The 27,578-nt window shown below is 51.6% G+C and overlaps 1 protein-coding gene and 1 long non-coding RNA gene across 6 annotated transcripts in view; one reads left to right on the forward strand and one right to left on the reverse strand.

Moving 5' to 3' along the window:
• Positions 1–1,204: 1,204 nt before the first annotated feature.
• PAX2 (paired box 2) overlaps positions 1,205–27,578 on the reverse strand; it is a 94,048-nt gene continuing 67,674 nt past the window's right edge. For 2 of the 4 annotated variants that reach the window (XM_033185424.1, XM_033185408.1), the window contains 5 exons: positions 24,187–24,362; positions 21,567–21,693; positions 6,390–6,491; positions 4,049–4,135; positions 1,205–3,582 (listed from right to left, as the gene is read on the reverse strand). In XM_033185424.1, the coding sequence (XP_033041315.1) occupies positions 3,461–3,582; positions 4,049–4,135; positions 6,390–6,491; positions 21,567–21,693; positions 24,187–24,362 (614 nt within the window). In that variant the 3' untranslated portion in view covers positions 1,205–3,460. Of the gene's footprint in view, positions 3,602–4,048; positions 4,136–6,389; positions 6,492–21,566; positions 21,694–24,186; positions 24,363–27,578 lie in introns of all 4 variants that reach the window. The other 2 variants (XM_033185416.1, XM_033185426.1) reach the window with 1 other exon arrangement.
• LOC117068369 lies at positions 4,288–18,628 on the forward strand. 2 transcript variants are annotated; one of them, XR_004431093.1, is made up of 3 exons: positions 4,288–4,429; positions 18,075–18,149; positions 18,437–18,628. It is a non-coding gene; the product is annotated as an uncharacterized LOC117068369 (long non-coding RNA). The 2 variants fall into 2 exon arrangements; XR_004431091.1 differs by lacking the exon at positions 4,288–4,429 and adding an exon at positions 4,437–4,621.

The raw sequence follows: 27,578 nt of genomic DNA on the forward strand, positions 1-27,578 counted from the left end.
TGTCTAGGAGACACTGTCCCAAACCAAAGGGGAAGGTCACTTCTTAGTCTGCCCCAACGTCCTGCTTGCATCCCTGGCAGCTCAGAGATTCAAGAGCCTTTCAAGTGGGAGGAAGCTGTGATAGAAGCTGAGCTGGGAAGGTGTCCCAGGGGCGCACAGAAGGAAAGTTTCCAGGTGGAAGCTGGGCCCTTTGTGTTGGCAAGAGGGTGGGAGAGCCAGAGCTGGAAAGCTGTTGAAGGGATGGAAAGGAGGCCCTCCCAAGTATCTCTGATGCAGCAGAACAATCCTGGACAGTCACCACATCCCCCAACCCCTGCAACACCTCCCAAACAGAGAACAGAGAGGTGGAGACATACAGATCTTTCACTGGGCACCTGGACACAAGAACAGCAAGGATGGCTAAAATAAAAAAAATTCTCCTACTACCACACCCCCAGACCCATCCAGGGACATATAGACGAACACATAGATGAACAGAAAGCCGTACGTATGCAGGAAGCCGCCGACCGCCCCACGACAGACATAGGCGTCTGAGCGCTCTCTTCGGGACACACGCAGACCACAGCACAAGGCGCACCAATTTCAGCCGCTTCTTGCTGGGGCTCGGGGCTCCGCAAGACACTGGAGGCGCGTGAAGACCCATGAACCAGGTCCCGGGGCCTCTGCGGGGCATTCTTCCGGCCCAGAAGTAAACGCAGAGAGAGGAAATTTGCGGCAAGCCTGTGCGGTCTTCGCGTCTCATTGCAGACTCCGGGGATAAAATTGCTGCTGCGCCCACGAGCAACTGCACTGGATGGGGAACGGAGGGAGGAGATAGGACAGACGACCACCCCTCCACCCACGTGGAGAGGGCCTCAGACGTCGGGTTCTGAGAGCCAGCACCCTAAATCTGGATGCGGGTGTACTGGTAGGACCACAGAGTTGGCCTAGTATAGGCGCCTAACTGGGAGTTATTCTAAAGTTTCGGAGAGTAAGAACTTCCAGTCCCAGGGCCAGGGTGCACGGGGAAGGGTGGCTACTAAAGGGCAGGCTTGTCTCGGCCTTCACCGTGGTTCAGCTGCCGCCAAGGAGGTCTCGGCAAAGGAGTTGGAGGTCGCAGTGGGAGTGTAGTTGGGAAGATCATTGAAGGGACTTTTGGGGATCGACCAATGGAGGGGAGGCCCATCTCAGAGACAGGGAGAGACAAACTTGGAGCCATGGGGAGTGACATACAAAATTTTATTCTTTCTTTATTATTATTATTATTATTATTTATTTCTTATGTGCACAAAAGAAAAAGAATGAAAACGAACCCACGCGCTGAAAGTGGCCGGGGAGACCAGAACCGTCCGGGGACCTTTTAGCAGGTTAGGCCTGGGCCTGGGTCCGGGGCCTCTGCCCGGCCAGCCCCACAGGACTGGGATGGGTCGGACCTCGGCGCCCTCGCCGCCCCGTTAGGGCCACTGGGGGCCTGGCTGGGTGCCGGGTTCCCTTAAACGATTCTCTTTTCTCTTTTTCCTTTTCAAATAAAAAAGGCTCGAAGGGGAGAGAGATCTGGGCGAGGACTCCAAGCCTTTTCGGATTTGTTCAAGGATTTTTATTTATTTATTTTCACTTTTATTGACTTTGTTTCTGTTATTTCGAGTCGTCACGATCCACGGGTGAGGAGACATGCAGGGCGCATCGCCACTACCGAAAGAGCAACTACGGGGTGGGGCGGGGCGGGGCGGCCCGGCCTTTGGCCGCACGGGGCGACCGGGGCACGGCCGCGTAGGGGCGAGCCGGGGGCTGGAACTGCCACTTCGGATCTAGCCTGCGGAGACAGGGCGGCCGGGCCAGGGCTGGGAAGAGAGGCCGAGGAAGGAACAGAGACAGACAGACGAGGGCGACAGAGACGGAGAGAGACAGAGCGGGAGAGAAGCGGAGAGGAGAGAGGGGCAGAGGGAGAGAGGGGCAGGGAGGAAAAAGCGAAAACACGGAATTACAGAGAAAGAGCCAACAAAACAGGCCAGAGGAGTCCACAGGACCATGTTCGTCATTTTGCATAGAGATTTCTTTTCTTTCGTAATTTTTTTGTAACATAAAAAATGCCCCCCTCCCCCAGGACGTGCTGTGCTTTAATGGGCGTGTAGCTGTGTTCCCCCCTCCCCCCCAGCGAGCGGCGACTCTCACAGCACAGACAGCGGGGCGTATCTACAGGCAGGGCCGGCGGGCGATAGGGACTCTATGGGGCCGGGCGGGACAGGGCGGAGGGGGAGGGGTTATGTACACTGGGGTTCGCCTTCACACAACACACACCATCTTTCCACAAAGCAGCAGCCTGGTGGCCTTTTGTGTTGTTTTGTTCCTTTTTGCAAAGACCATCATATTAAATAAATGTAGACTTTTTGTGGTTCTGTTCAGTTCCTGCCGGAGGAGGAGGCTGGGAGGGGGTGGGAGGAGTGGAGTGGGCAGCCCCCCACTTCCACCCCGCAGCAGCTCAGACGCCAGCTCAGAACCGGTTCTTACCACCGGCAGATTGAGAAGTCTGTGTCGGGGGAGGGGGAATCAAGTAACTGCTGGAGGAAGATCCCAGTCCGCAGCCTATGGACACTGGTCCTGCGGCTGTCCCGGAAGAGCATCCGATGGGACTGCGAGTCAGGGAGGAGGATGCAGGGCGTCGAGGGACGGGCGAAGGACGGGCAGGAGGGGAAACTGGGAGGCCAGCAGGTGGAAGAGACGGTGAGGTAGGGGCAAGGCAGGGCTGAGAGCTGGGTCTCGCAGCAGGAGGTTCCGGGCCCTGGGGAACTAGGCAGTCCAGGCGGAGCAGTGAAGAGCCGAGAGTCCAGCTCGGTCTGTGCGGGACCCCCCGCTCCTTGGGTCCCAACGTTGGAAAGACCTGACGACCCCAAAGCCCGTTCCTAGAGCTGGAACCCCACTCCCTCATTCCACCTTCTGCGGCAGGGCACACCCGGAAGGCGAGGGCAGTCCGGCTGGCACTGGGGGTAAAGAATTTTCCCCAAGGATTCGGCAGCGAGCTCTTCCTGCTTCAGCAGAAAGTCGTTTTGTTCTTAATCTCCTTGGCCCAGCCCCTCCAGCGAAGCCTCCCGGCGCCCGAGCGTCCGAAGCGGGTGCCTGGGGCTGGGCCGCGCTGCGGTCCGCGCTGATTGTGTGTCACAGAAACTTGCGGCGCGCGCCGGCTGGTCGCGCCCGAGTCCGGCCGGGTGGCTGGCGGGCTTCGGGGCTGGCTCGGTAGAGGCCGGGGCGAGCTGGGCCGAGTCGGCCTAGCGGCGCCGCGCAGTCCAGGCAGGCGGGGAGGGGCGGCGGGCGGGGTTGGAGGCGGTGAGCCCGGGCCTGAGGGTCCCGCCCGCGGCTCCACCCGTCCTGTCCGGCTTTCGAGGGGGTGATGTGAAGGGTTGCGGGTGTCCTGGGACGGGGTGAGGCTGGGGCGGTGGCTGGGAGGCATCGCGTCGCGTCGGTCCTCCCTCCCTCCGGGGTGGGGTCAGACGGGGACGATGTGGAGGCCGAAGCTGTCGGCCTGAAGCTTGATGTGGTCCCCGCGGTAACTAGTGGCGGTCATAGGCAGCGGCAGCAGCGGCAGGGGCGGAGCCCCGGGGGGCGGCACTATAATAATAAGGGGAACCTGGAAGTTAACACAGGAGAAGAATGGGCTGGGTGAGAGGACAAACAGGAGAACAAAAAAGGAAAGAAAAGCAAAGAAAAGACCTCCCCTGGCTGGGGTCCAGCGGGATCCGGACTGGGAGACCTTGGCTGGGCGGTGGAACCAGTTGCCCTGGAGAATAGTTGCGTTCACGGGGCATGAGAGGGACCCGATCCGGTGAAGCCCGGCTGCGCACCCTCCAGGGGATCCGAGGGCGAGGGCGGCGCAGAGCCTTCGAGCGACCAGGGAGGGGACGAGAGGGCAGGAGGTGCGGGCGTCCTCAAGGGGTCCCCGGGCCTCAGTACTGCACTAGCAAACCTGTCCCCCTGGCCCAGCCGGGCCCCCAGAGGTCGGGTCGCTGGTAGTGGGACCGTGCCCAGAAGCCGCGCGGCAGCGCTGAGCCGCCGGCCAGCCAGGTGGCGTACTCACTTAGTAAGGCGGGGTTGCTGAATCTCCAAGCCTCGTTGTAGGCCGTGTATTGGGGGTGGCTGTACGGGTTGCCGGAGAACTCGCTCCCTGCGGGAGGGTCGGGGAGTGGGGATCAGACGCGTGCACGCCGGGGCGGACCCGACGAGTCCGGCCGGTGGCTTCTCCGCCCGCTCCTCCCTCCGGGTCTCAGGCGCAGGTGTCGCGGGCAGGGTAATAGCCTGGCGGTTGGGCCAGGCGGAGGTGGGGCGATCACCGCGTCCGCGTGGGGAGAGCCCGGGCAGGCGGGAGGCACCGACGCGCTCGCACACCCACGGGTGGACCCTGTGGGCCAGTGCCCTCCCGGGGCTTCCCAGCGGAGGCGCTCGCGGCCACCCACGAAGGGTTTGTACTGGGGCGCGTCCACCCTGTCGCACTGGGGGCCAGGGCCTTTATAGAGGCCACTCCGGTTCTAGGAGGCATGGCCCCCAATGGGCAGAAATGGGGGTGGGGGACAGTGGCGAAGAAAGGCCTTCGGGACACTTTTCTCCCAGAAAGTCCTATGAATGGCATCAATGCGCGGTGCCAACACAAGAGGTGGGGGCTCTGTTGGGAGACACCGCCCTCCCGCTTTTCCCTCAAGAGGTTGGATGCGTGGGCTACGCGGCAGGGGATGGAGGCGGCAGGAAGCAGGTGAACTGCCCGCTGGTCTGCGAGCGGTGAGCAGAGGGCCCGTGGGTTGGGAGCCGTCGGAAGCTGCCTCCCTCCCTCTGCGGGAGAAAGGCCAGGCCTCCAGGTTTCCCCCTCGCCCTTTCTCCTGTGTGATGACCCCAGACTGTTTACAGTGATCCCTAACCGCGGGTTAAGTAGAGGAGAAGGGGCCCCTCTCTGAGAGGGAGCTGGGGTGGGGGTGGGGGATGCAGCCACTGGAAAGCCTGTTTATTGACGAGGAGGGAAAGCATGCGTGCAGCAGGATAATGAGCTTCTGAGCTCAACTGTGACCAAGAGGAACTGAGCTATCTCCTTCCCCATCGCTAATGAAACAAGTGTAATTTCCTCATCAGCACTAGATTCTGTTTAACGACTCCCCCCTCGCCACCACGAGCTCTCTGCAGCTCCCCTCTTCCCCACCTCCCTGCAGACTCCCTGCCCCCACCTCCCCACTCTTCCCTCACCCCCACCTCTTTAAAACCTCCTCCACCCCCCACCTGCTCACTGCTGGGAGCTTCTCCCTAAAATCTCCTTGCCCCCCAATAAGGCTTCTACTTCCCTTCCCCTAAATCTGGGCAGGAATCCCTTTACCCACACCTCTAACTCCCTTCAGCCCCTAGTCTATAAGACCCAGCAGCAATCTCCCTCTTTGCCACTGTCCCACCCCAAGCTCTGCTTACCCATGGTTATCCCTAAATGTACCTGGATGGATGGGGCCAACCACTCTCTTCTATCCTCCCCCTTCCCCATGCCAATGAGAGTTGAACTTCAGGGAAAGGCCATATAGAGGGCGACCAGAGGGAGTGAGTTGCTGGCTGAGTGAGTCTAAACCTTCTTAAGACAAGAGTGTTTTGGTGTTTGTGCACATAGGAACTTCAGCTCTCTTTGGCTTCAAGCCCCTGCTCGCAATCTGGGGATTGGGGACGGGTATAGTACAACCTCCAGCTGCAGTCACCAGACGTTAAATAGAGCCTCTGCTTCTCTGATCCAAACAACCCAAACCCAACTCCTCTGATCAGGGATGGGTCAGAGCCCCAGGGGAGCAATGGAAGGCTCGGTGCCTCTGAAGAAGTATAGGGGTGTTCTAGCTTGTCTCGCTGCAGTGAGTCTCCCTGGTTCCTGCCGCAGCCTGACCTCCATTCCTCTTAGGGACTAGCTCCCTCTTGCCTCTGGGTTGGGGTTGGTTCTCAACATTGGTCTTCCCTTGTGTCTTGGTGTGGACCAGGGTGGCTTTGTCTGAGTGACTGACATGCCCCTGGAAATGGTTCTTGGCTCCAAGTTTCCATGGAAACCAGGGCAGGCTCTTCCAAGCAGTGTCAGCTGGCTGGGGTGGGCTGGGCATTGAGGGTGGAGCTGAGGCTGAGTGCTCCTCGGGCACAGACTTGGGTGGGTGGGCGCTGTGGAGGGGCCATGACATACAGTGGGTTGCACACAAGGGGGCACTTCTGAAAGCTTCCTCCCCGGCTTGCTCATGAGGGAGGATGAGGGACCAACTGCAGCCTCTAGGGAGAGAGAGGGACAGAATAGCAGTGGTTTGCAGGGAGGGGACGTTGGGTCTCCCCCCACCCCAGCCTCAGACTACAGACCATTCAGCAGCTCACCCACAATTTAGTTCCCCCCACCTAGATTAGGCAGCTGCAGCATTGTCACCTACCAGGCACCATTCCTGCCAGGGTGGAGGTGGGGTAGCTTCCCTGGCCAGTGGGGGGCACGTGAGGGGGGTAACCAGGCAGAGTGGTGCTCGCCATGTCACGACCTGGAAAAACACAAAGGGGAAGGAGTGAGGCCTGGAAGAAAGGGGCCTACCTCTACTCACACCAGGGTACTGCATGGAGAGGAAACTCTTGGAGAGGAAAGAGCTCTGTGCAGACGTGCGGGGGTACGTGTGCCGCTCTGCACCTGAATGCGCAAGTCTGAGTGTGCCTTTGCATGTGTCTAAGCTAAATATCTATGATCAGCTGTGTGTATGCATCTCTGTTTTGTGTAGCTCTTTGTGTCTGTCTCTGTGCATTTGTGTGTGTGTGTATGTGTGTGTGTGTGTGTGTGTGTGTATTTGCCTTTGCCTGTGTCTCTGCATTCCAAACCCAGATGGAGATGGGAGGGAGATGACCTGGTTTTACTCCTCCTTCTCAGCAAGATATTCAGCTGTGGTCTCTCCAGTAGCCAAAGGGACCTCTATCATCTTGCTTATCTTTCCTCTCCCTAATACCCCATCTTTCCTTCAGGCTTGGAGGACACCCCACCATCACCCCTACAGGGACTGATGGCTATTCCTTGTCCTCTCCAAGTGGAGCTGCAAGTGCTGGGCCTGGCAGGTATGGAGAGCAGGGGGCCAGCCAGTGTACTATTTTGCTGTTAGTGTTTATGGCATTTACATGATAGAAAACCACCCTGAAGTGAATCAGGAGCTTTGAGCCAACAGTGCAAGTGGACCAGATAAAGTTCCAATGAGCAAAATCTGCTCCCCCACCAGCTGCTGGACTTCTGTCCCTGGAGGGCTCTGCAGCTAGAGCCTGCAGGGTGGGAGACAAAGCGAGTCAAGATGGGAGTGCTACCCATGGTCCACAAACATGTCCTCTGGGACACAGCTGCACATGACGGGGCTCCCTTCCTTGCCTGCACCCTCCATTGCTATGAAGGGGTCACCACCTCCCTTTGCAATTTAGCATTTTCTGATCTCTAATAATAATTTGCTTTCTCCCCTCTGCTATAATCCCTTTATCCTCTCCTGGACCTCCTGGAACCCCCTTAACCCCTCCAGATTCCCCTTATCCTCCTCAATAGCCAATGCCACTCTACCACTCTAATGCCTCTGTCCATCCTTGGGAAGGCAAGGCATGGCTGGAGAAAGTCACAAAACTATGCATATCCGGGCCCGTTCACTTTCTTTTCATCAGCTGGACCGTAGTCATTAGTCTCCCAAAGGCTATTCCAAAACATCTCTCTCTCTCTTTGCTACACTCCCTTTGAAGATGGCCTCACCTCCCTGCATTCCAGAGATGTATGAGTTTCCTCACCCCTACCTTGACACATCTGAGTGATCCATCCTTCCCTAGCTATACAGAACTATAGCTCAGGTTTTTGCATTTCTAGCACCCTGCTGAACATTTTCCTTAGCTGTCCCTCTGTCACCTCAAACCTAACTGTAATACAAACAGATTCATCTTCCCTCCGTCGGTTCTTATGATCTTGAAGATCATAAGACCAAAAACTTTGGAGTCCTTCTTGACATAGCCTTCTTCCTCCCATTCTAGATAAAGTCAGTCACCAAGTATTGTCAATTCTCCTTGGCAATGTCTGTTACATCTGCTCCATTTCCATTTCTTCCACTACCTTCATAGCTCAGCTTTTAAGCACCTTCTTTTTGCCACACAGTATTTTTGCTTGCATTCCCTGCCTCCACATTCTTCCCCTTCTGTCTATCCTAAATGTGGCTGCTTGGCTAGTCCTCATGAAACATTGCTTTCATCACACCACTTCCCTTGTAAAATCCATCACTGATTCCCCGTAGTCTATAGTTTGAAATGAAACTCTGTGGCTTTTAAAGCTGCTAAGGTACTCTCTCCACCCCACTTAAGATTCTCACCCCTCCTGGTTTAGTTTGACTGTTCTTATTGGCTTGTGTGATGTGAACCCCCTATGCTTTTGCCATGACCTTTTCTTCTTCCTTGTCATTTTCCTCTCCTTCCCCCTGAAGTCTTAAAATCTCTACCCTTCTACCCACCAGGGAAATTTCTCTCTTCCAAACTTCCACAGCATCTGTGCTGCATGGTTTACCATGCCATTATATATCATAATGCATCAGCCCTGATGTTTCATATCATAGCTTGCTTCTTCAAACAGATCATAAGCAACCTGAGGGCAGGACCCTGTCTTCTGCTTTATCCTGCATAGTTGAGAACATGGTAGATGCTCAATAAACACTTGTTGATTAATCCTCCATCAGTCTATTGCACTTAACAGCCAATTCCTGATGGGTTATAATTTTTTTATTGTTTCATATATATTGGTCTCCTTAAAGAAGTAAAGGCTGGGATAAAATGTAAATATTAGAATATGCTTTTTCTTTAAAAAACAATTTAAACAATAGATTATGACTTTTATAAATCTCATTTTATAATGAGATTTATAATCTCATTATAAATCATAGATGAGAGGTTTACAGTGAGGGACTCATATATTGTGACTTTATCATGCAATAGAATGATTTTTCTCTATACCTGTCTAATATAGCCAATATCTTACATTTCCTAAAACTCGAGAACAAGCAGAGTAGAACTGCCAAACACGAGATCAGTTTTGACTCCTAGAGAGACAGAAGAAAGGATTTGTGTTTGCCTTGATGTGGGTTTTCTTTTATTGACTTCTGTTGTCAATGAAAGCTACACTCCTCCTGACTGTCTCTTAGTGGAATGGACCTGAAGTAGACAATGACAGCAATATCAAAATCAATTCCTAGAGAGATTAATAATATGGCACTTATTGGTCAAAAAAGGCCCAGGACAGGATCGAGTAAGGGAAGATGCAGGGATTTTGAAGCTAAACAGATAAAGAAACCTAATTCCTCCTTCCCTGTCATCATAAAGTCTGCAAAGCAGCCAGGAAAAGGGGTGTGCCTCTTTCTTAATAAATAGGAATTTAAATGCATCTGAATTCTGGTTTTCAGTTGCATGATTCCCACAACCTGTCACCATGAATTCCTTATAATCTAAGGTTTTGTCACAAAATCTCCTACCTCATTTCAGGAGGAAGGAAGAAAGGCTGGATGACTAGAAACATGTTTCCGGCTAACCTGGATGCAGTCTTATCAGAAAGTTTTATTTCCACTGGCTTTCTCTCTTGCAAAATGGCAGCTTCCCTCAGGTAGGAACTTTTGCATGCTGAAAGTCACCCACTGGACAGTTGATTGAAAGGCACATTGCCAAATTCTATTTAGAAAACTGAAGCTGGGCAGTGCCATGTAGAAATTTTAAAAATGTGAAAGAAGAGTCCCAAGACTAGGAAAAAGCAGGCAAGCTTCCTTGTGTTTTGCATACAGCTGTGCACCTGCTGCTGCGGAGTCTATAACACCAGTATCACCATAAAGAGGTACCCTGTTAAGGACCCCTGAGCCACCAACAGTGCTGGCCACTGCATACAAAGCACTCTCAATTGCTTCATTAGCACACAGGTGACACCTAAAGAACAGAAAAAAATGACCAAACTCTTGCCAGAGCCATATATTTTTCTGGAACACCATTGTCAATAATGGAAAACACATACTGCAGGAAGTTTTCAAATTACTAAGACCGTCATACCATTTGCCCAGCAGCATTCTTTGAGCAAGCCTCTTTTAGTGAAAGAATATGAATGGGTAATGGAATCTGTGCAAGCAAGAATCGACAGAGCACTGGGCCTTGCTGTACTATACATGGGTGGAAAAATAGGAGTGCAGACATACTCTAAAACTGTACAACAGCACAGCCACCTCCGTTATACCAACAAGCAAAAGCACAGAAAAAGGAGAAAACAGCTATGTGACAGAATACATCAGTTATAAAATACGTGCCACCCAACAGAAAGCAGTAGAGGATTTTCGTTGCTCACTGACAATGGCCAGTAACATAAAAACAGCATCAGAAATTATAAATGACAAAAACCCACATACTATTACAAGAGGATGGGCATTTCATGTTGGACGCTTGCTTTCCAAGGTTACAAAGTTGTTTTTTGTTTTTCGTTTTTTGAGATGAAGTCTTGCTCTATCGCCCAGGCTGGAGTGCAGTGGCGCGATCTTGGCTCACTGCAACCTCCGCCTCCTGGGTTCAAGTGATTCTCATGCCTCAGCCTGTAGCTGGGACTACAGGTGTGTGCCACCATGCCTGTCTAATTTTTGTATTTTTAGTAGAGACAGGGTTTCACCATGTTAGCGAGGCTGGTCTCGAACTCCTGACCTCAAGTGATCCGCCTGCCTCGGCCTCCCAAAGTGCTGGGATTATAGGCGTGAGCCACCGCGCCTGACCAAGGTTACAAAGTTTTTAAAGATGAAGAGCCTTCCAGATGATGAGGTAACTTCCTTGTTTCAAGGGTGAGACAATGAAGGCACAAAGATGCATCATGGTTTTACCATGACTACACAGCTAATAAATGATAGAGCCAAAATTTGAAGCCATGTTTATACCACACTGCCTTTTAATAACACGAAGCCAGATACTCCCCAAAAGAGCCAAAGAAAAGGAAAAGAAGTCATCTGACAAACAAAAATCTCATATCGTCATGGTTGTTGATAAAAAGGACGCAGAGAACAAAATCCCGACGCCAAAAGTCTGTAATAAAACTCCATGGGGTGGAGTATTAATTTCCTGCGAGAGTTTTCTGAAAAACAAAGAGGGTCTTCAAGAAACAGTGGTAGTGGAGAATCTTAAAGTCCCCAGAAGTGTTCAAAGCACTGTACTTGATGAGGATATCTTCTCAGTTCAACTGCAGAAGTCCCTGAAGATGCTACCGCCAATTTCTACAGCAATCACTACATCTGCATCACAGTGCACTTTCGTCAGACATTCCTTACCAAATGGGCCAGATCAAATCAACTGTTTTGGAGAATCTAAGTGCAGCTCCTCTTACAAGTACAGAGAAAAGCAAAGTGAAAGCCTTTATTAAGAAAGTTGAAAAATTGTAGTCATCAGGTAATTTGCGCTACTTTCACTATCAGGTCTAAGATTCAAGGTCAGAGCTGTGTTTCTACTTGTGCCAGGACTAGCTAGCATTCATTGAGCACCTACTATATGCTAGGCAGTGTCCTTCGTATTTTATATGATGTATTATCTCATTTAATCTTCATATCAACCCTATGATGTTGATATTTTATTTTTATTTTTATTGAGACAGGGTCTTGCTCTCGTCAGCCAGGCTGGAGTGCAGTGGCACGATCTTGGCTCACTGCAACTTCCGCTTCCCAGGTTCAAGTGATTATCCTGCCTCAGCCTCCCAAGTAGCTGAGATTACAGGCACCTGCCACCATGCCTGGCTAACTTTTGTATTTTTTAGTAGAGACGGGGTTTCACTATGTTGGCCAGGCTGGTCTCCAACTCCTGACCTCAGGTGCTCCGCCTGTCTCAGCCTCCCAAAGTGCTGGGATTACAGTCGTGAGCCACCGGGCCTGGCTGTTGATATGTTTTTAACCTCCCACACCTTTTTTTTTTTTTTTTTTTTTTGAGACAGAGTCTTGCTCTGCCTCCCAGGCTGGCGTGCAGTGGTGTAATCTCCACTCACTGCAACCTCTGCCTCCCAGGTTTAAGCGATTCTCCTGCCTTAGCCTCCCAAGTAGCTGGGAGTACAAATGCCTGCCACTGCGCCCAGCTAACTTTTGTATTTTTTAGTAGAGACACGAGGTTTTGCCATGTTGACCAGGCTAGTCTCGAACCTCAGGTGATCCACCCACCTCAGCCTCCCAAAGTGCTGGGATTACAGGTGTGAGCCACCATGCCTGGCCTTTAATCCCCAGTCTATAGATGAGAAATAAACTCAGAAGGGCCAAGTATAATGTCCAAGATTTCACTGCTAGTAGATGGCAGAAACTGGATTACAGAACAGGCTGTATACTTGGGAACTGATCCCGGAATGATATTATTCTCAAATAGTGCAGACCCAGAAAACAGATAGATGTTTGGTCCAGGAAAGTAATATGGGATCATGCTAAGTGAATCTTTCCTATAACAGAACATCTTGTCACTTCTTTTTTCTTATGTTTCAATTTCTTCCACTTTTTTACAGTGGTGGTTTTAAATTGGGGTTAACTGATCCCTTAGGAACCCATAGATCACTTCAAGGGGTCTATATAAATCTATATATAAGATGTTATAGACATTATATATCTGTATCTTTCTGTGTAGATGGTATATGACTTTTATCATATTCTCAAAAAATATGGCTTAAAGATTAATAAGCACTCTTTATATAAAAAAAAACAAAAGAGCCCCGTTCTTTAGCGTAAGACACTGATTTGTTTGCAACTACTTGAATTGTATCAATAAACAAGATGATACAAAGCACAGCAAAATAACATGTGAAGTAGCAGGGAGGTTTATCTCAAGTCAAGGAAAATGTTAGCATTCAGAAGATCAAGGAAATAAAAAGGACGCCACGAAAGAAGCAGAAACTGCTGCTCATGATGGCTCAGATGAGACTTATTAGACATAGATTTATACAGCAAAAGTTCTATTGAGTAGTTCAGAGATGCTTTTCCTCAGCATCTTTCTCTGAAAATAAGCACTTCTGCTACCCACTTGACACTGTGGAGGACCCTAAGGCCAGAAAACATAACTCTTGTTTTACTACCCTATCCTCAAGTTCTGTATGCTTCTCATAAGGTAGCAAAAATGAAGACATTAGATTTCTTCAAGGCTGGCAGTCTGTGCCTGCATTTGACATAGGCATTTATAATACTTACAGGAATACACAGTTATTAAATTTGTAATTGCTGCCTAAATATATAAATGCATAATTGGTATTTACTATAACAATTATGAGCACCTTAGGACCAATTCAACTTACATCTATTACACTAAGGGAACAAACTTTAAATCCACACAAGATGTTTTAAAAGGAGAGGAAAAGAATTATCTACATATTTCCTTTCATTTCTTATTTCTCAAGCTTCCAAATCCTCCCAGGATTTGATTTATCCTCTGGGGCAGAAGGGACTATGGGACGGCCCACAGCCCCAGGCTCTGCCTCAGCCCCATACCCTACCCGAGGCTTGCCTTCTCCAGGTTCCAGCAGAGGGGGCTGTGCCTACAACTCAGGGTGGCTGCTCTTCCAGCTGATCTCAGCTCCCACTGACACCGTGAGTCCCTGGTCCCTGGTGTGTCCTAGGCAGGGATGTTACCCAGATCTGCAGGGGCTTAGTGAGGTCTACACCTTGACAGCCAACTGGCCGGACACAACCAGTCATGCTGTTTCCATTCCTTCTCCCAGCACCCTGCCCTCCTCTGAGCTGTGTAGCCTATTGGCTCAGGGCCTCACAGGAGGCGGTTTCCTTTTAATTCAGCTGGACCATGGATGGAAATGCAGCTTCAGCATCCTAGGATAACACTAGGAAGTGTTGGGGAGAATCACACTTTCAAAGGGCTGAAAAGGAACTTGGCTATCTTCTAGTCCAACTCCCTCATTTTACAGAGGAGGAAACTGAGGCTCAGTCCTCTTCCCAGTTCACGTCCCTACGTTGACTTCTCTGGCTCCATGAGCAAATCACAAATGAAGATTGGAGTTGGGCAGGGGCTGGCACTCAAGAGGTTGGGCCCAGGCTCACAGATGGGCTCAGAGCATGAGAGACCCTCATGCTGGGTGGGCAGAGGTTAAGCCTGTTTGCACAGTCTTCTGATACTCCAGGCCTCCCAGTTCCTCTCTGGCTTTATTTTGTTCTCTGAGAGCACTGAATTGTCAGCTCTAATCCTTCCGAAAGCGCAGTGTTTTTCAGGCGCTCTGTGTAAGTGAAACCCTAATCCCAAGGAAAACGGCCACTTAAGCCTCTGCAGCATTAGGCTGTTCTCCAAGCCCTGCAGGATTTCCTCCTTCCCTGCCTGCGAGCCCAGCCACCACCACCACCGGGGAGAAGAGGGGAGGAGTCAGGCTGAAGGCACGCAAAGCCCTCTCAGAAGTGACAATAGTGACGGAGCCTGTCTCCCAAAGCTCAGGGTTGCAAAAGCACTGGCTTGTTTGTCCTGAGGCTACAGCTAATTGTGGAGGTGGAATGGATTCTGGCTACCTGGGAAAGGAGTGGGAGGTCTTCCTGTCACCTTGGAGGTGGCCGGCCCTCTGGGGGAAACAGGTTTTCAGGTCTTGCCTAGGTGACTTTGAGGCCACTGGGACATTTCTGAGCCCTTGGTACCAATACATACCTGTTTCATTGGGACAGCAGTCTTTAGGATTTCTGGTCATTCAAAAATGTTGGGTTGACTGACCTTACTTTTACTTAGCCAACATTTTCTTCTTAAAAAGTACCAAATAATGGACTAAAAAGCTTAGTGCTGGGAGATCCCTTTTTTGGAGAATTCCCCTGTGGGACACATCAAGCATCTAAATGACATCTACAGAAGCTGAAAGGGTCCCCGTAACCTAATGAATCGTAAAGCGGTGGCCAGTATTCTCAACTGGGCAATCCTTTATTGGCCTGAGTTGGCTATTGTTATGCACTTGATAGCAAGATCATTGATTTCTTAGAAAATATTTTGATTCAAATTCAGACTGGCTCCTTTCTCTCTCTCTGATCTCTAATGAACAAGTGAGGCCATCCTTGGAGGAAAAAGCATTCCATTTGGCATGTTCAGCCTTTTGGGCCTCACAGACAGAGGGAAGAGATGAAGGGAGGAGGTAAGAAGAAAGGTCCAAGGTTATGGGCCAAATTTGAGCTCAGTGTAGAAAACACCAGAACTATATCTTTGCTAAGAGGCCCCAGACCCTTCCTACCTTTGTCACCCTCCCTACGATGCTCCTCCCTCTGCAGCCCCGTTCTCAGCCTGGGTATTTCTGCCATGGCACCCTTCTGGGGAGGGCAGCCCAGCAGCACAGGGTGGCTGGTAGGCAAAGACAAGGACATGGGATTGGGACCTGGGATTGAGGTGGCACAGCTTTTATTCTGGTCAAATTTGGCCTGACTCTGATCCCGAGAGTGGATTAGAGAGTGGAAAGAGAGTGCCTCTTCTTTTCCATATTCATTACCTCTAGCAGTGGACTAGGAGGAAGGGAAAAAGAGGACTGATCCAATGACTCCCTAGGCTACAGGCCCAGAGCAGCCACATATCTGTCAATGTCTCATTGCTATGGAAATGCCCCTGTAATTAAATCAGAGCTGAGGTTGGGGGCTGGAGGTCCTTGGGGATGTGGCTTGCAGACTCAGGGATGTTTGGAGGAGGCTAGCCTCTTTTCTTGGGACCCTCACAGCCTAAAGGAAGGGTCTAGGGCATGTGAGCACTGAGGAGCAGCCCTCTGGCTTGTTTTGGCCTCCACAGTAAAGGGCTCTCTGACTTGCCACATGTCTGAAGTTGTCCTAGCCCTCTCCTTTCAAGGAGAGGAACTGTGATGTCTGTGCCCTAAATTCCTCTAGCTAATCAGGGGCTTTGAGCTGACAGACAAGACTAGGAGACTCCCAGCCTCCTTCAGAAACATTTCTCAGTCTTTATTGCACTCTCCTCCCCTAGGGGCTGGCCAAGGGCTAAGCTATTTGTTTTATGGAGGGAAATGCAGTTGCATTGGAAGGGGGTTGTTAACTACAGGAAAGAGGCAGTTCCTGGAGGTCCTCAGGATGCCCTGAGTAGGAGGAGGAGGTTTCCCAGGGTCCACACCTCTATCTGCTAAAAGGCCACTTTGCTAACCATCTGAGATGTGGGCCAGGAGGCCGAGCTTCTGAGAGTTGGCAACCCTTTCTCAGAAGCTACACCCACACTGCTCACACTGGTCCCCGCTGCTGTCCAGCTGTGAACTTTGCCTCTCTGGCCTCCCCCACCTCTGCTCAAATAAGCCAGCTTCTGGGAGACCAGCTTCTTCTGCTCCCTCTTCCTGCCTTGGGCACTTCCCTCTTGGGCAGCATCTACATCTCTTCCTGGATCTTAGTTACAGCTTCCTTCAAAACTGCAGTCTTCAGGAATTAAGAGACATTTCTCCCAAGCTCTTGAATAAAACCACCTTCCCCCAACCAGGATGGGGAAGCTACTGAGGCTTCCCACCTGTCCCCACCCCACTGGGGAGAAAGATACTGTCCCCATCTCTAACTCTCTAATGTTCAGACATTTTCCCAAAGAAAACATAAGATTTTCTGCTGAGGCTTAGCAGTCTGGGAGCCTGGATAAGCCTGGAACAGGCTCTACTTTCAGAGTTGCCTGAGGTTCAGCTCTTTCCATGCCTCCTGGACCCCAAAGCAATAATCTATAGGTGTGGTCCTCATTCTTTGCCCTTTTTGATCTCCATTATCTGACAATTTGGTGAGCAGTGGTGGGAAGGGACTAGGGGATCTGGATCTGTGATAAAGATACAACTGATACTTCCTTTGATCTTTTTTAGAATATTAAACATGCTGAGTTTACAGTGCTTTTGGACTATTCTGTTGTCTTCAGTTCTTGGGGAATGTTAACTGTTCTGTTTATTGCTTCTACTGACTTTCCCTTTTGGAAGTTTGTGTTCACATGAGATGTGTACTTTTTCTTAGTAAGCTCATCATTAGTGGTGGGTTTTCCTCCCACCCACCCTATGGGAGTCCCACATGCCCTGGATTATAGAATGTCTCTACAAAGAAGGTTTCTCATTGCTCCTGATGAGGTTTCAGAATGGGTAACTATCCTGGACAAATTTTTATGTAAGTTCCTGGCTTGGGTTTCCTGCGACATACTCATGGTATAAATTTGGACTCTGATCTGGCATCAGGCTTGGGGTCTCCATGTCTCATGGTGACGTTCCCTGTTGCCCCCTGCTTCCTTGTTTCCCTGGGCTACTGGGATGAGTGTATGTGTTTGCCTTTCAAGGACAATATGATCCCTGTTCTGTCCCTTGCTTTAAGCAGGATGATACTCAATTCTAGCTTCCTGATTCCCAAAGTCACGTTCCCTGACTGGTGTGTTACAACCCCATCCTCTCCCAGTCGGCATCTCCCTCCAGTGTAATGTCAACAGCCTCTCCAATACTGATCTGGCTTTGAGTTCCCCTTGATTTCTAGCACCAAAGAATGAGGTTTGCTGCATATTAACATTTTTGTTGTTATATTTTATTCAGTTATGTTTTGGTGAGTTTAGCCTGCCTGGGTCCCAGACATCAATCTCCTTCCTCCTTTACCTCTCTGTGACTAAAACAAGGGCGATGACAGCTGCACTTGCCCAAGGCTCTGCAGTGTGTGGCAGCAATGCCCACTAGAGGCCAGTGAAGCCTGCTCGGTGCAGTGGCTCCAGGGACTGGTGTTTTGCCTAGTTTCTAGAGCAAGCTTGCCCAATCCACAGCCCGCAGGCCACATGCTGCTCAGAACAGCTTTGAATGTGGTCCAACGCAAATTCGTAAACCTTCATCAAACATTATGAGGTTTTTTACTTTTGTTTTTGTTTTTAGCTCACCAGCTCTCTTGGTGTTAGTGTATTTTATGTGTGACTCAAGTCATTTCTTCTCCTTCCAAAGTGGCCCAGCGAAGCCAAAAGATTGGCCAACCCTTTTCTAGAAGGCATGGAACTGCACAATCTCTGACTTCCCCCAGCACTGTCCCTTGCATATGGGCTCTCTCCTTCAGGGTGGACTCGCACTGTGTCAAGGGACTCTCTCATGCTCAGAAACATCCCCAGTGACTTTGGGAATCCTGGAGTAAGTTCTCGTCTTCTCCTCCCAGATCAACATCACTGCCAGCATCTCGGCATGCTCCTCTGTCACTGCAGCCCCAGCCAGGCATGGGGAAGGAGGCAAGGTGAGAAAGCCATGGGGAACAGGGGCTATCTTTTCTACCAGGGAAGGGAGACTTTAAGGAATGAAGGCTCCAGCATGCAGCTGGAGCCAGAGTTCTCACTGCAGATGCTCTGACCCAGAGGGCCCTGGGATTACTGAGAGGTGGATGGCAGCCCCCTGGGGTCCTTTGGAGGGTCAAGAAGGTGGTGAAAGGTACCAGCCACAGCCATCCAACCTGAAAAAGCCTGGGGCCAGAATGCCCCTGACCCATTCTCTCATGTAGCTGGTCCCTTTTTCTTTATCACTTAGGAGAGACTCGGCTCCGTTCCAGACCAGCAGCCTAGAGCCGTGGGCTGGAGAGAAGAGATGCCACTGAGCTAGAGCAGCCCAGCGGCGGAAGAGAAAGTGGGTGATAAATTTAAATAACCAGCTTGACTTGGCAGCTTGCTGAGTTGTGATGCAGTGAAATTAAAATCTCGGCAGAACTTGCAAACACTACCCAGCAAAATCAGTCTCTTTCCTTGGTTCCCTGATGGAAGGTGGGGAGGGGAGGCTACGGGGCTGAGCCCTAGCCTCTGGCAGCCACCCTTGCTTGCAATGTGATTAGCTGTGTCCTGGCCCACTGGGCCCCACTCTCCCCTGCACACAATAGTCCAGGTTCCTCTCTCAGCCCTGACCTTGTGGAATAGCTGCATCAAGTGGCTGGTGAAGTTTGAAATCAGCCTCCAGTGCCAGGAGGTGGCAGGAATCTCAATAAGGTCTGGCTTTTCAGGTTGGGCTAGGGCATTCCCTCATCCCCTAAGGTTTGCAGCCGCAGCTGCCAGTCCTGGGAAAGAAGATGAGCAGGGTACCTGAGACGTGGAGGATGAAGAGGGCTCCTTGAACACCTTGGCACTCCTAAGTCAGGCTATGGGCACAGGGTTGACCTAACAGCTCCCTTACCTTTAGCACACACCTCCCCAGCATCACCTACCCACCTGAAAGAGCCTTCTTTTCTCTTCTCCCACCAAAGCCCTTAATATTTGCCAAAAAATAAGTTTTTAAAGACTCTTTGAGGGCAATGTCCACAAATATACTAAGGGCCTCTCTCAAATACCAGTTCTACCTGGAGCCCGGTTCTCACATATGCCAACATCTTTCTAGAAGAACTCAACCAAAGTCCACTCTCCTGTTTCTGTTCTTCTTGCATCACTGCTCACTACTACCCACAATATCCTGGCCTGAAGGCCAACACGCTGGACCCACTGCTGAGATGGCCCATGGAGTCTGAGCAATGCCCCATTGCTCACCTTGACAGTACCTCTAGCAAATTCTGTTTGTCCCCATAATAAACACATCATAAATCATTCATCTTTAATAGATTATGCAAATTAGGAGGACATAAAATCAACAAAGATCAATAACTGCAGCAGTTTAATTGCCAGCAAAAACAGTTTAAGAATGAGCATAATCTGCAGCTCTTTCTTGGGTAATGGCGCTATTAATCCAAACACTGGATCTTGGCCTAAGTGTGGAAAAATCATTCCCTACCCCATCCCCATCTTCCCTCCCCCACCTCTCCACACACTTCTCTCTTTTTGGTAATTTCCAGTTTCTGAGAGAGTTTCCCCGTCATTACCACTGGTGAACAGCTCCGAATGTTAATGGTTCTGCTTTTGTTACTCCTCGCTTGATTGAAATGTCGCATACAGATTGAGATGTTAGTGCTAACTTGCCACCTGGGAATGTCAAGCTGGGTCTGAAATGAACTTTTCTCACACTTGGATCCAGATGGATCAGCCGGAGACGTTCCCAGGCTGAGCTGGGACTATTCCAGGGCCATGGAGGGGGGAGGCGGGTGGGGGCTGCTCAAGGTGGAGGCACTTCTCTGCACCAGCCTCTGGGTCTCCTTTGGCAGAAGCCCTACCCTGAAGATCCATATCTCCACCCCAGGAAGTGCTCGCCTTCTGGACTATGGCCTGAGCACTGGGCAGCACATGGGGTTAGAGAAGTCTCGCGGGTTCTCTTTGCCCAGTGCTTGGAGTGGCTATCTTTGGGAAGTGACCACTGTACCTCTGAGCAGGTCAGAAGAAAGGTGGCCTCTGCCTTGGGTCAGAATACCTAGCAGGTCAGAGAGCTTCCCAGCTGGGCAAAGAATGGCTCATGCTGAGGGCCATTCGATCATGGGCTATGTCCTGGCCCAGCTAACCCAGCTAAGGTCGTCACTCCCGAAAGCCCAGTTCAGGTCTCCAACACTTCCAGAACTCAACCTCTGACTCCCTAGCCAAAGATCTAGGCTGGAAACAGTTGTACCAGTACAGCCCCTTAGGGAGAGGCTGGGAAAGCTGACAGGGCTCTCCTAAACCCCCAGGTGGAAGCTGGGTGGCCACTGAGCCCAGCTCAGGCTCAAGTGCAGCTGCACTCAGACCAGCTCCCAGGCAGAACCAGGGCCGAGTCCTAGAGTGCGCTGTGCCTGTTCCCTGCCTTTGCTGCTGGCTGTGCAGCCCCGCTGCCGGGTCCCCAGGCCGCCTCCGCTTGCCTCACTCTGCAGGTAACGCCTCAGTGTCTCCCAGTCCCCGCCGAGACCCTTCTCAATCATCCTGTCTCCCAAGGAACAAACGGCACATTGGCTTTAGTGTCTCCAGAATAATTAGGTGAATTTTAATAACACCTCAATGTATGTCTCTCCCACTTGGGCAGTCTCCTGGCCTGGAAACCCTTCTGCAGTGGTACACGCCTTCCACAGGCTGGAGCTTTGCGGCCTTCCCTGGACCCCACCTCCCCTTCCAAACTAACTGGCCCTGCTGCTCTTCATCTGTAGGGGTTCCTGGCCATGGCACCCCTAGCTCTGCATTTGATTGTGGGCCAACCCTGATCCTACCTGGCCTTGAAATCAAGCCTTGGTGTCAGTGACTTCTCTGGGAAGCAGGAGGAAGGTTGGAATAATTGTACTCATCTCAAACTCCACAGAGCTGGGTGCCATGTCTTCAAGCCCAAAGCCATGGTCACCCATGCTGTCTGGACGGAGTGGGAAGCAGGTCCCCTAGGAGCCTTGCTGACACACATGTGGAGGCTGGACACTGGGTACCCATGCTCCACTCTCACCAGCCTGGCTTATTTGCCTTCTGCAGATGTCCTCACAAGAGGCTCATGATTCTGGGCAACTTGGGAGAGGGAAGAGAAATAGGCAAAGGGAGAGGTGAAGGACAGGAGGAAGAACTGGCAACAGCCCCTCCTAGCATCAGCCTTTCCAGGTTGAAGCCCACAGACACCCTGACCCCAATTTTTTTCTCCCCACATTTGCACACACCTGTTCAGGAAGCACCCTAGTTTTAGAAGCCTCGTTCTTTCTGTAAATATCATGGCGGGGGATCTGCTTATCACACTGGGCCCCAGATGGCATGGGCTGAGGCACCCTCCACTGAACACGGTGCCCCCACCCTCCTGGAAGCCCCCTTACCAGTCACAACAGGGTATGTCTGCGTGCCTGACACGTTGCTGCCCAGCTCAGGGTTGGTGGATGCAGATAGACTCGACTTGACTTCATCAAGCCCAGGGGTCAGGGCTGGGAGGGAGTACTCATTCCCCTGGGAGGAGAGAGAAAAGTGACAGCTCTCTATTGATGCACACACGGAGAAAGGGCTTGGTGTGCAGATGGGGAGGAGGAACGGGGAGCTCTCCCAGATGGGGTAGAAAGAGATGGTGGGACAGAGGGGAGATGCGGGGGGCGGGGCTTGGCGGATGATGGCAAGTTTTGTGTGGGTAGGAGCAGACCTGACTTGGTGAAACCGGAGGCGCAGCACCCTTTACACATTTTGGGCAGTTATGCCAGCACCCTTTATGTTTCTGTAGCCTCTCCTGCCAAAGCACCCCCGAAGGTAGGGTGTAGTAGTGGGGATCCCCTTGTTGAGAGACATGGGATGTCGAGGAACCTTGGGGAGGAGGGGGAACCATGGCCTGACTGGCAGAACCAGTAGCTGGGGGAAGGGCCTAGTGGGGTCTTCAGCCTGGCACTGCCGGCTGCGCCGGTATGGGTGCCCCTTCTTTAAAAACAAACAATGACAGCCCCATGGGCCCCTCGCTCTCTGCCTGTGCACTGGGGTATGAAATTGGGGAGGGGGAGAGTCCACATGGCTAACAGAAGGGTAGGAGGGGGCCAGTCATTGACTCTGAAAGGGTGTCCTGCCCGAAACACTCGGGTAATTGCCTTTTTATTGTAGCCACGGCCAAGCCAGACCCCAGAGCTGGGCAGACCAGGAGCCTGCACAAAGCAGGAAAAGTTGCTCTGATTAATATTACGTTAAATTAAAACTGATTTTCTGCTCTTTCGGGTCCGTTTTTTCCCTTCCGCTTCCTGGCCCCCCCAGAGTACCCTCTCCCCTCCATGGCTGGACGGGATTGCCTCGTCATTTCCAATTCCTTCTCGTATTGATCTTCCTGTAGAAATCAGTTTTGTAATTAGCTGCAAATTAGGCCTTCTACTGGGGGTGAAGCTGCCCCCTGATTTATCACCAGAGTAATTCGCTGTGATCGGAGAGAAATTAAAATGAACTCAATTAGGCTTCGGATTTGCTTTATGGGCCCTGCTCCGAGTTTCAGGGGGAAAAATGACTGTGCTGGTGTTTAATAGTCTAATGAAAGTAAATAAAGGTTATTCATTGTAATACAGCCGGGGACTCAGGGAGGGTGCACCGAGCCGCCTGCCTCGGCCGGCTCCTCCTTTGTTGGTTTATGGCTCAGGGCACCTTAAAAAGACTTTTGATTTTTGTTTTATGAAGACAAACAGCTTATGGGATAAAAGGACGGGCGGGGAGAAAGGCGAGTGGCTGGGAGCTATTGGAGTCTTAGAGTGGAACTGTAGCGTGCAAGGCTGTGGGGCTGCACTGACGTGCATGTGTGGGAGCGTGTGTGCGTGTGTGCAAGCACAGCAGTGCTGTGTTGTGCTGCGACTGTGGGCCTGGCCTGGGCTGCATGTGTAGCAGGGATGGGAGTGTGCCCCTGTGTGTAAGCGGGTGTGCTGGGGGCTCCACCCAGCGTATGTGGGTGGAGGCATACGCTAGGGGTATGCTGAGCTGGTGATCTGGGGGCAGCACACACCCACTGGCTCCATGCAGCTACCGGGGCTAGCTGTGAGTACTGTGGGCTGTGGGTGAGGGAGCAGGTGGATAGTGGTGTGTGAGCACAGTACCTTGGGCTGTGGATGAGGGGAGCAGGTGGACGGTGGTGTGTGAGCACAGTACTGTGGGCTGTGGGTGGGGGAGCAGGTGGACAGTGGTGTGTGAGCACAGTACCGTGGGCTATGGGTGAGGGGAGCAGGTGGACGGTGGTGTGTGAGCACAGTACCGTGGGCTGTGGGTGGGGGAGCAGGTGGACGGTGGAGTGTGAGCACAGTACCATGGGCTGTGGGTGGAGTGTGAACACATGCACACCAGCACATGGAAAAGTTCGGAGGTGGTTTCTGCGTTGTGCGTTTTGCTGGTGTGTTGTATGCTGTGCCCCATGCTGTGTGTCCTGGGCTGCTCAGAGTCTGCAGAGAGTGTTGGGTGTAAGTGGTAAGCTGTCAGCCTACCTAGGGTTCCATCGAATGGCTGGCTTGGGGAGCAGGAGCCAGGCACAGGTGGGCTCTCCTGACACTGGGCAAGGAAAACTCCCCAGGCTAGCATAGATTTTCTGTAGGACCTGAGGGGCTGTGGGTAAGGGACACAGCAAGAGGATGTTCCTGAGTACTCCATGCCAGAACCACGGAGAAGCAGAGCTAGAAGGGACTTGTCAAATGCTACATCCAAGCCCTTCATTCTATAGATGGGGAAATTGAGGCTCTGAACAGAGATGATTTACCCAAGGCCATACTCTTGCATCCAGAACTCATCATTTCTAATTACTATATACAGACCATAAAGATTTGTCTTAACGATACTATACTGTCTCATGTAAGCCTGTTCGCACTGCACACACACAGAACACATGTGTGTAACACATACAATGCCAGCTATGCACGTGGTGTTTGGTGAACAAGTTCTTGAGAGGCCTTGCTCTGCTGGTTCCTTTCTACTTCTGCAAGCAGAAAGCTCCCTCCTCACCTGTTCTGATTTGATGTGCTCTGATGCCTGGAAGACGTCAGGGTAGGAAGGACGCTCAAAGACCCGATCCAAAGCTTCCAGCTGCTGCTGGGTGAAGGTGTCAGCTCGCAAGTGCTTCCGCAAACTGTCCACGCCACTCTGGGAATCTCCATTGGGGACTGAGCCCTCAGACACATCTGGAGAACACATGGACACTCAGGGCATTAGCGCCAGGCCAGCAGAGGCACAGGAACAGTGCAGGGCAGAGAGGTGGGCACCCGGCCCTGGAGCTCTGCACCCCTATGGGACCCCCTACTCTCAGCCCTAGGCCAGTGGGGCTGACATCAGAGGGTGGCCCTGCCTCAGAGACCTGGCTGAGGAAGCCCAGGGAACAGAAGGACCTGAGGACCTGGTAAGAGAAGGAGTGGTCACACTGTAGGGTCAGGAAGGATTAGCCAGAGGTGGAGCCAGTGGGCTTCCAGGAGCCAGCTCCCCAGGGCATATCTCCCTGAACCACCCCCTGCCCCCAAACCAGGGCCAGCCTGGGGAAGAAAGAAGCTGGGTGTCTCAGACGGGCATTACTGAGCCTGTGGAGAATTGAACTCGGCTCCGAGATGAATTTCAGTTCCACTGATTCCAAGGGTTGAAAACCATCAAATTTCCAAGGCCGAGTGTAACCTGGAGACTGGGTGAAGTAATTAACTTCGCCCCGAGGGAGGAGGGGCTCTGAGGCAGAGCTGAGGCACTCTGCTTGGGTTGGGCCAGGACTGAGGCCAGAGAGAAGCCAAGCGGGAGGAAAGAGGTGTCGCTACAGCAGCAAAGCTCCCACTTGGGCAGAGCCCACAGAAGGGCCCCCGTGGATGCCGCTGTGCCCCGGCCACCTTCTCGGCCTCTGTCTCCAACCTGGACCTGGGCTTAGGCCTCCTACAGGAGCCAGTTTCTTGGTCACCTGGTTCCTCCTGCAGGTCTCCAGAGGGAGCAGAGACTTGTCACACTGGTGCCCGCTCCCCCTAGGCTACAGGTCAGTCCTGTTTCCATGTCCCCTTTCCCCAGGCGTTCTCAGCCCTTCCCTATCCCTGCCTCCCGCCTCGGTTCCCTGGCATTTTCAAGGTGTACAGTAGGCAATGAGCCTGCTCTGCAGCCTCTCCCTTACCCACACCTTGCAACTCCCCACAGTGGGGTTTCCCCCACAAACCCTATAACAACTTGGTCACTCCTGGGCTCCCCTCAGCCCAAGACCAGTTGAAGAGCCTTGGGCCTGGGGCCAGCCCATGCCGGAGGCCCCAGGGTGTTCCTCTGGGACTGTTATATGTATCAGTTTATAGGTGATTATGCAATATGATATAATCAATATTGCATTATGTACAGTAACACCATACAGTATCATTCAGGAGACCATAGAAAATATTATATATTGATTAACTCAACCTGCAGCCATCCTCCCTTGCTGGCCTCCCAGACCGAGCATGGGGTCTGCTTTCCTAATGTGACCTCTCATCTTCCCTCCATATCTATTCTGGAGGGAGTGGGAAAGCAAAGAAAGTGCATGCCCACGCGTGTGTGTGTGTGTGTGTGTGTGTGAGAGACAGAGACAGAGAGAGAGAAGGAGAGACAGAAAGAGAGGGAGAAAGAGACAGAGATCAAGACCAGGACCACATCTGAAGCAGACAGACAGAGGCAGCTTCAATGGTATTTGTTCCCATGGACACAAAACTTGGTGGTTGTGGTTTTTCAGTGTAAGGCTCCGGAATCATTTCAGTCTTATGGGATGTATGCATCAACATGTGAGTTGAAAACTGAAGTGTGGTAAATTTATTTTTCCCTTTTGTGTGAGTATTGTGTGTCTATGCATTTGTACACAAATAAACATCCAGATAAACAAGGGTCTGCGTGTGTTGAAATGAGAATGAGAAGCTTTCTGAAAAGAAGTGTGTATCTGTGTGTGATTGCATGAGGACAATGAGGCCACATGCCCCATTTCTCCTGTGCCTGCTTCTTTTTTCAGGATGTGCCATCATCCTCATTTCACTCCCTGTAGCTATTTGCATGTCCTATTGTGTCTGATTCTCCCTTCCTGGAGCCCTCCTACCTTTTGGGGAAACCAGAGTCTCAGGGGTGAGGGAGGCATCAAGTATCTTCATATATGGTTATTGCAGGGGCAGAGAGGGTGTATTTGTGAGCATGTGTTCACACATTATGTGTGTGCGTGTGTGGCAGGACTCACCTCATGCCTCTGTGTAGATTTGTGTATATGCCTGTCTGTGTGTGGCTTGGCTCACTGTGTGTGTGTGCGTGTGTGTGTGTGCCTCTGTGTGTGTGGGGGGGTGGTGGGGGGAGCTGAACTGAAGCTTTGTCCTCAGGTCACTGGCTGGAGGAGTCTCTTTGCCTTCATTTATTCAGGGGCCCTTCAGATCTTGACAAATCTGTCACTCTAAATTTGCGAGAGATTATGGTGCTCTCTCCCCGGCCCGCAGAGAGGTGATATATGATATCTGCTGCCCCTATTGATTGCCTGATCTGGTGGCAGAGGCCGGCGAAATGAACTTGAAATGAACATCATGCCTCAACTCATTGTGCGTATAATACACTACTTAATCCCACATTTTTCAGCCGCTATGGAATTCAATTGATCAATCATGTTCCACTGATAGTACTGTTTTAGGGGTTATTGCTGCTCCCTCCACTCACTGACCTTTTTATTTATTTATTTATTTATTTTTTGTATACTCAGGCCCTGGTGGTAAGACAGGTTACAGAGGCAGCAATGGAGGGGAAGGGAGAGGGAAGGGAGGCAAAGGCTAAGGAAGCCTGCTACGGGAAGAGGTGGCAGTGGGAGGCGGGGAAGCAGAGGAGAGGGAAGTGGGGAGGAGAAAGGAGGTGCTAGAGGAGAAGGAAAACAAAGTGGTGTGATGAAAGCATGCGGAGAACTCCCGCCCCACAGAGAGGCTGGAGGAGGCTTGCGGGAACTCTTGTAGGAGAGGGAAGGCAGCAGTCATGATGAATGGCGAAGGAGCACACAGAAACTTATGCGGAGCAGGGAGGTGAGCCGCAGGGCCGGGGAGAGGGCAGCGGCGTTACTGATCGGGGACAGCCAGCCAGCCCTCCAAATCCACCACACGTCCGTCCAGTAGGCTCTCCCGGCTCTTTCCAGAGGAGGGAGTGGCGTCCTTCCATCAGCTAGGGAAGGAAGGGAGGAATGAAGGCAAGGAGAGAAGGCAGGAAGGGAATGAGGAAAGGGGGTTGGGAGAAGCCCTGGATCAGAAAGTCCAAGGAGGAGAAACTCAGGGAAGGAGGAAGCCCAGAGGCACGGAAGGGCAGAAAGCGGGAGGGAAAGAAAGGGAAGAAGCCTTCCGCGCCAGAAGCTGGAAGCCCAGCTGGGATGAGGGCACTTACTGCAGGAATAAAACCAGCTG

The sequence above is a fragment of the Trachypithecus francoisi genome, unplaced genomic scaffold (assembly GCF_009764315.1).
Source record: "Trachypithecus francoisi isolate TF-2019V2 unplaced genomic scaffold, Tfra_2.0 Contig01579, whole genome shotgun sequence".
Lineage (NCBI taxonomy): Eukaryota > Metazoa > Chordata > Mammalia > Primates > Cercopithecidae > Trachypithecus > Trachypithecus francoisi.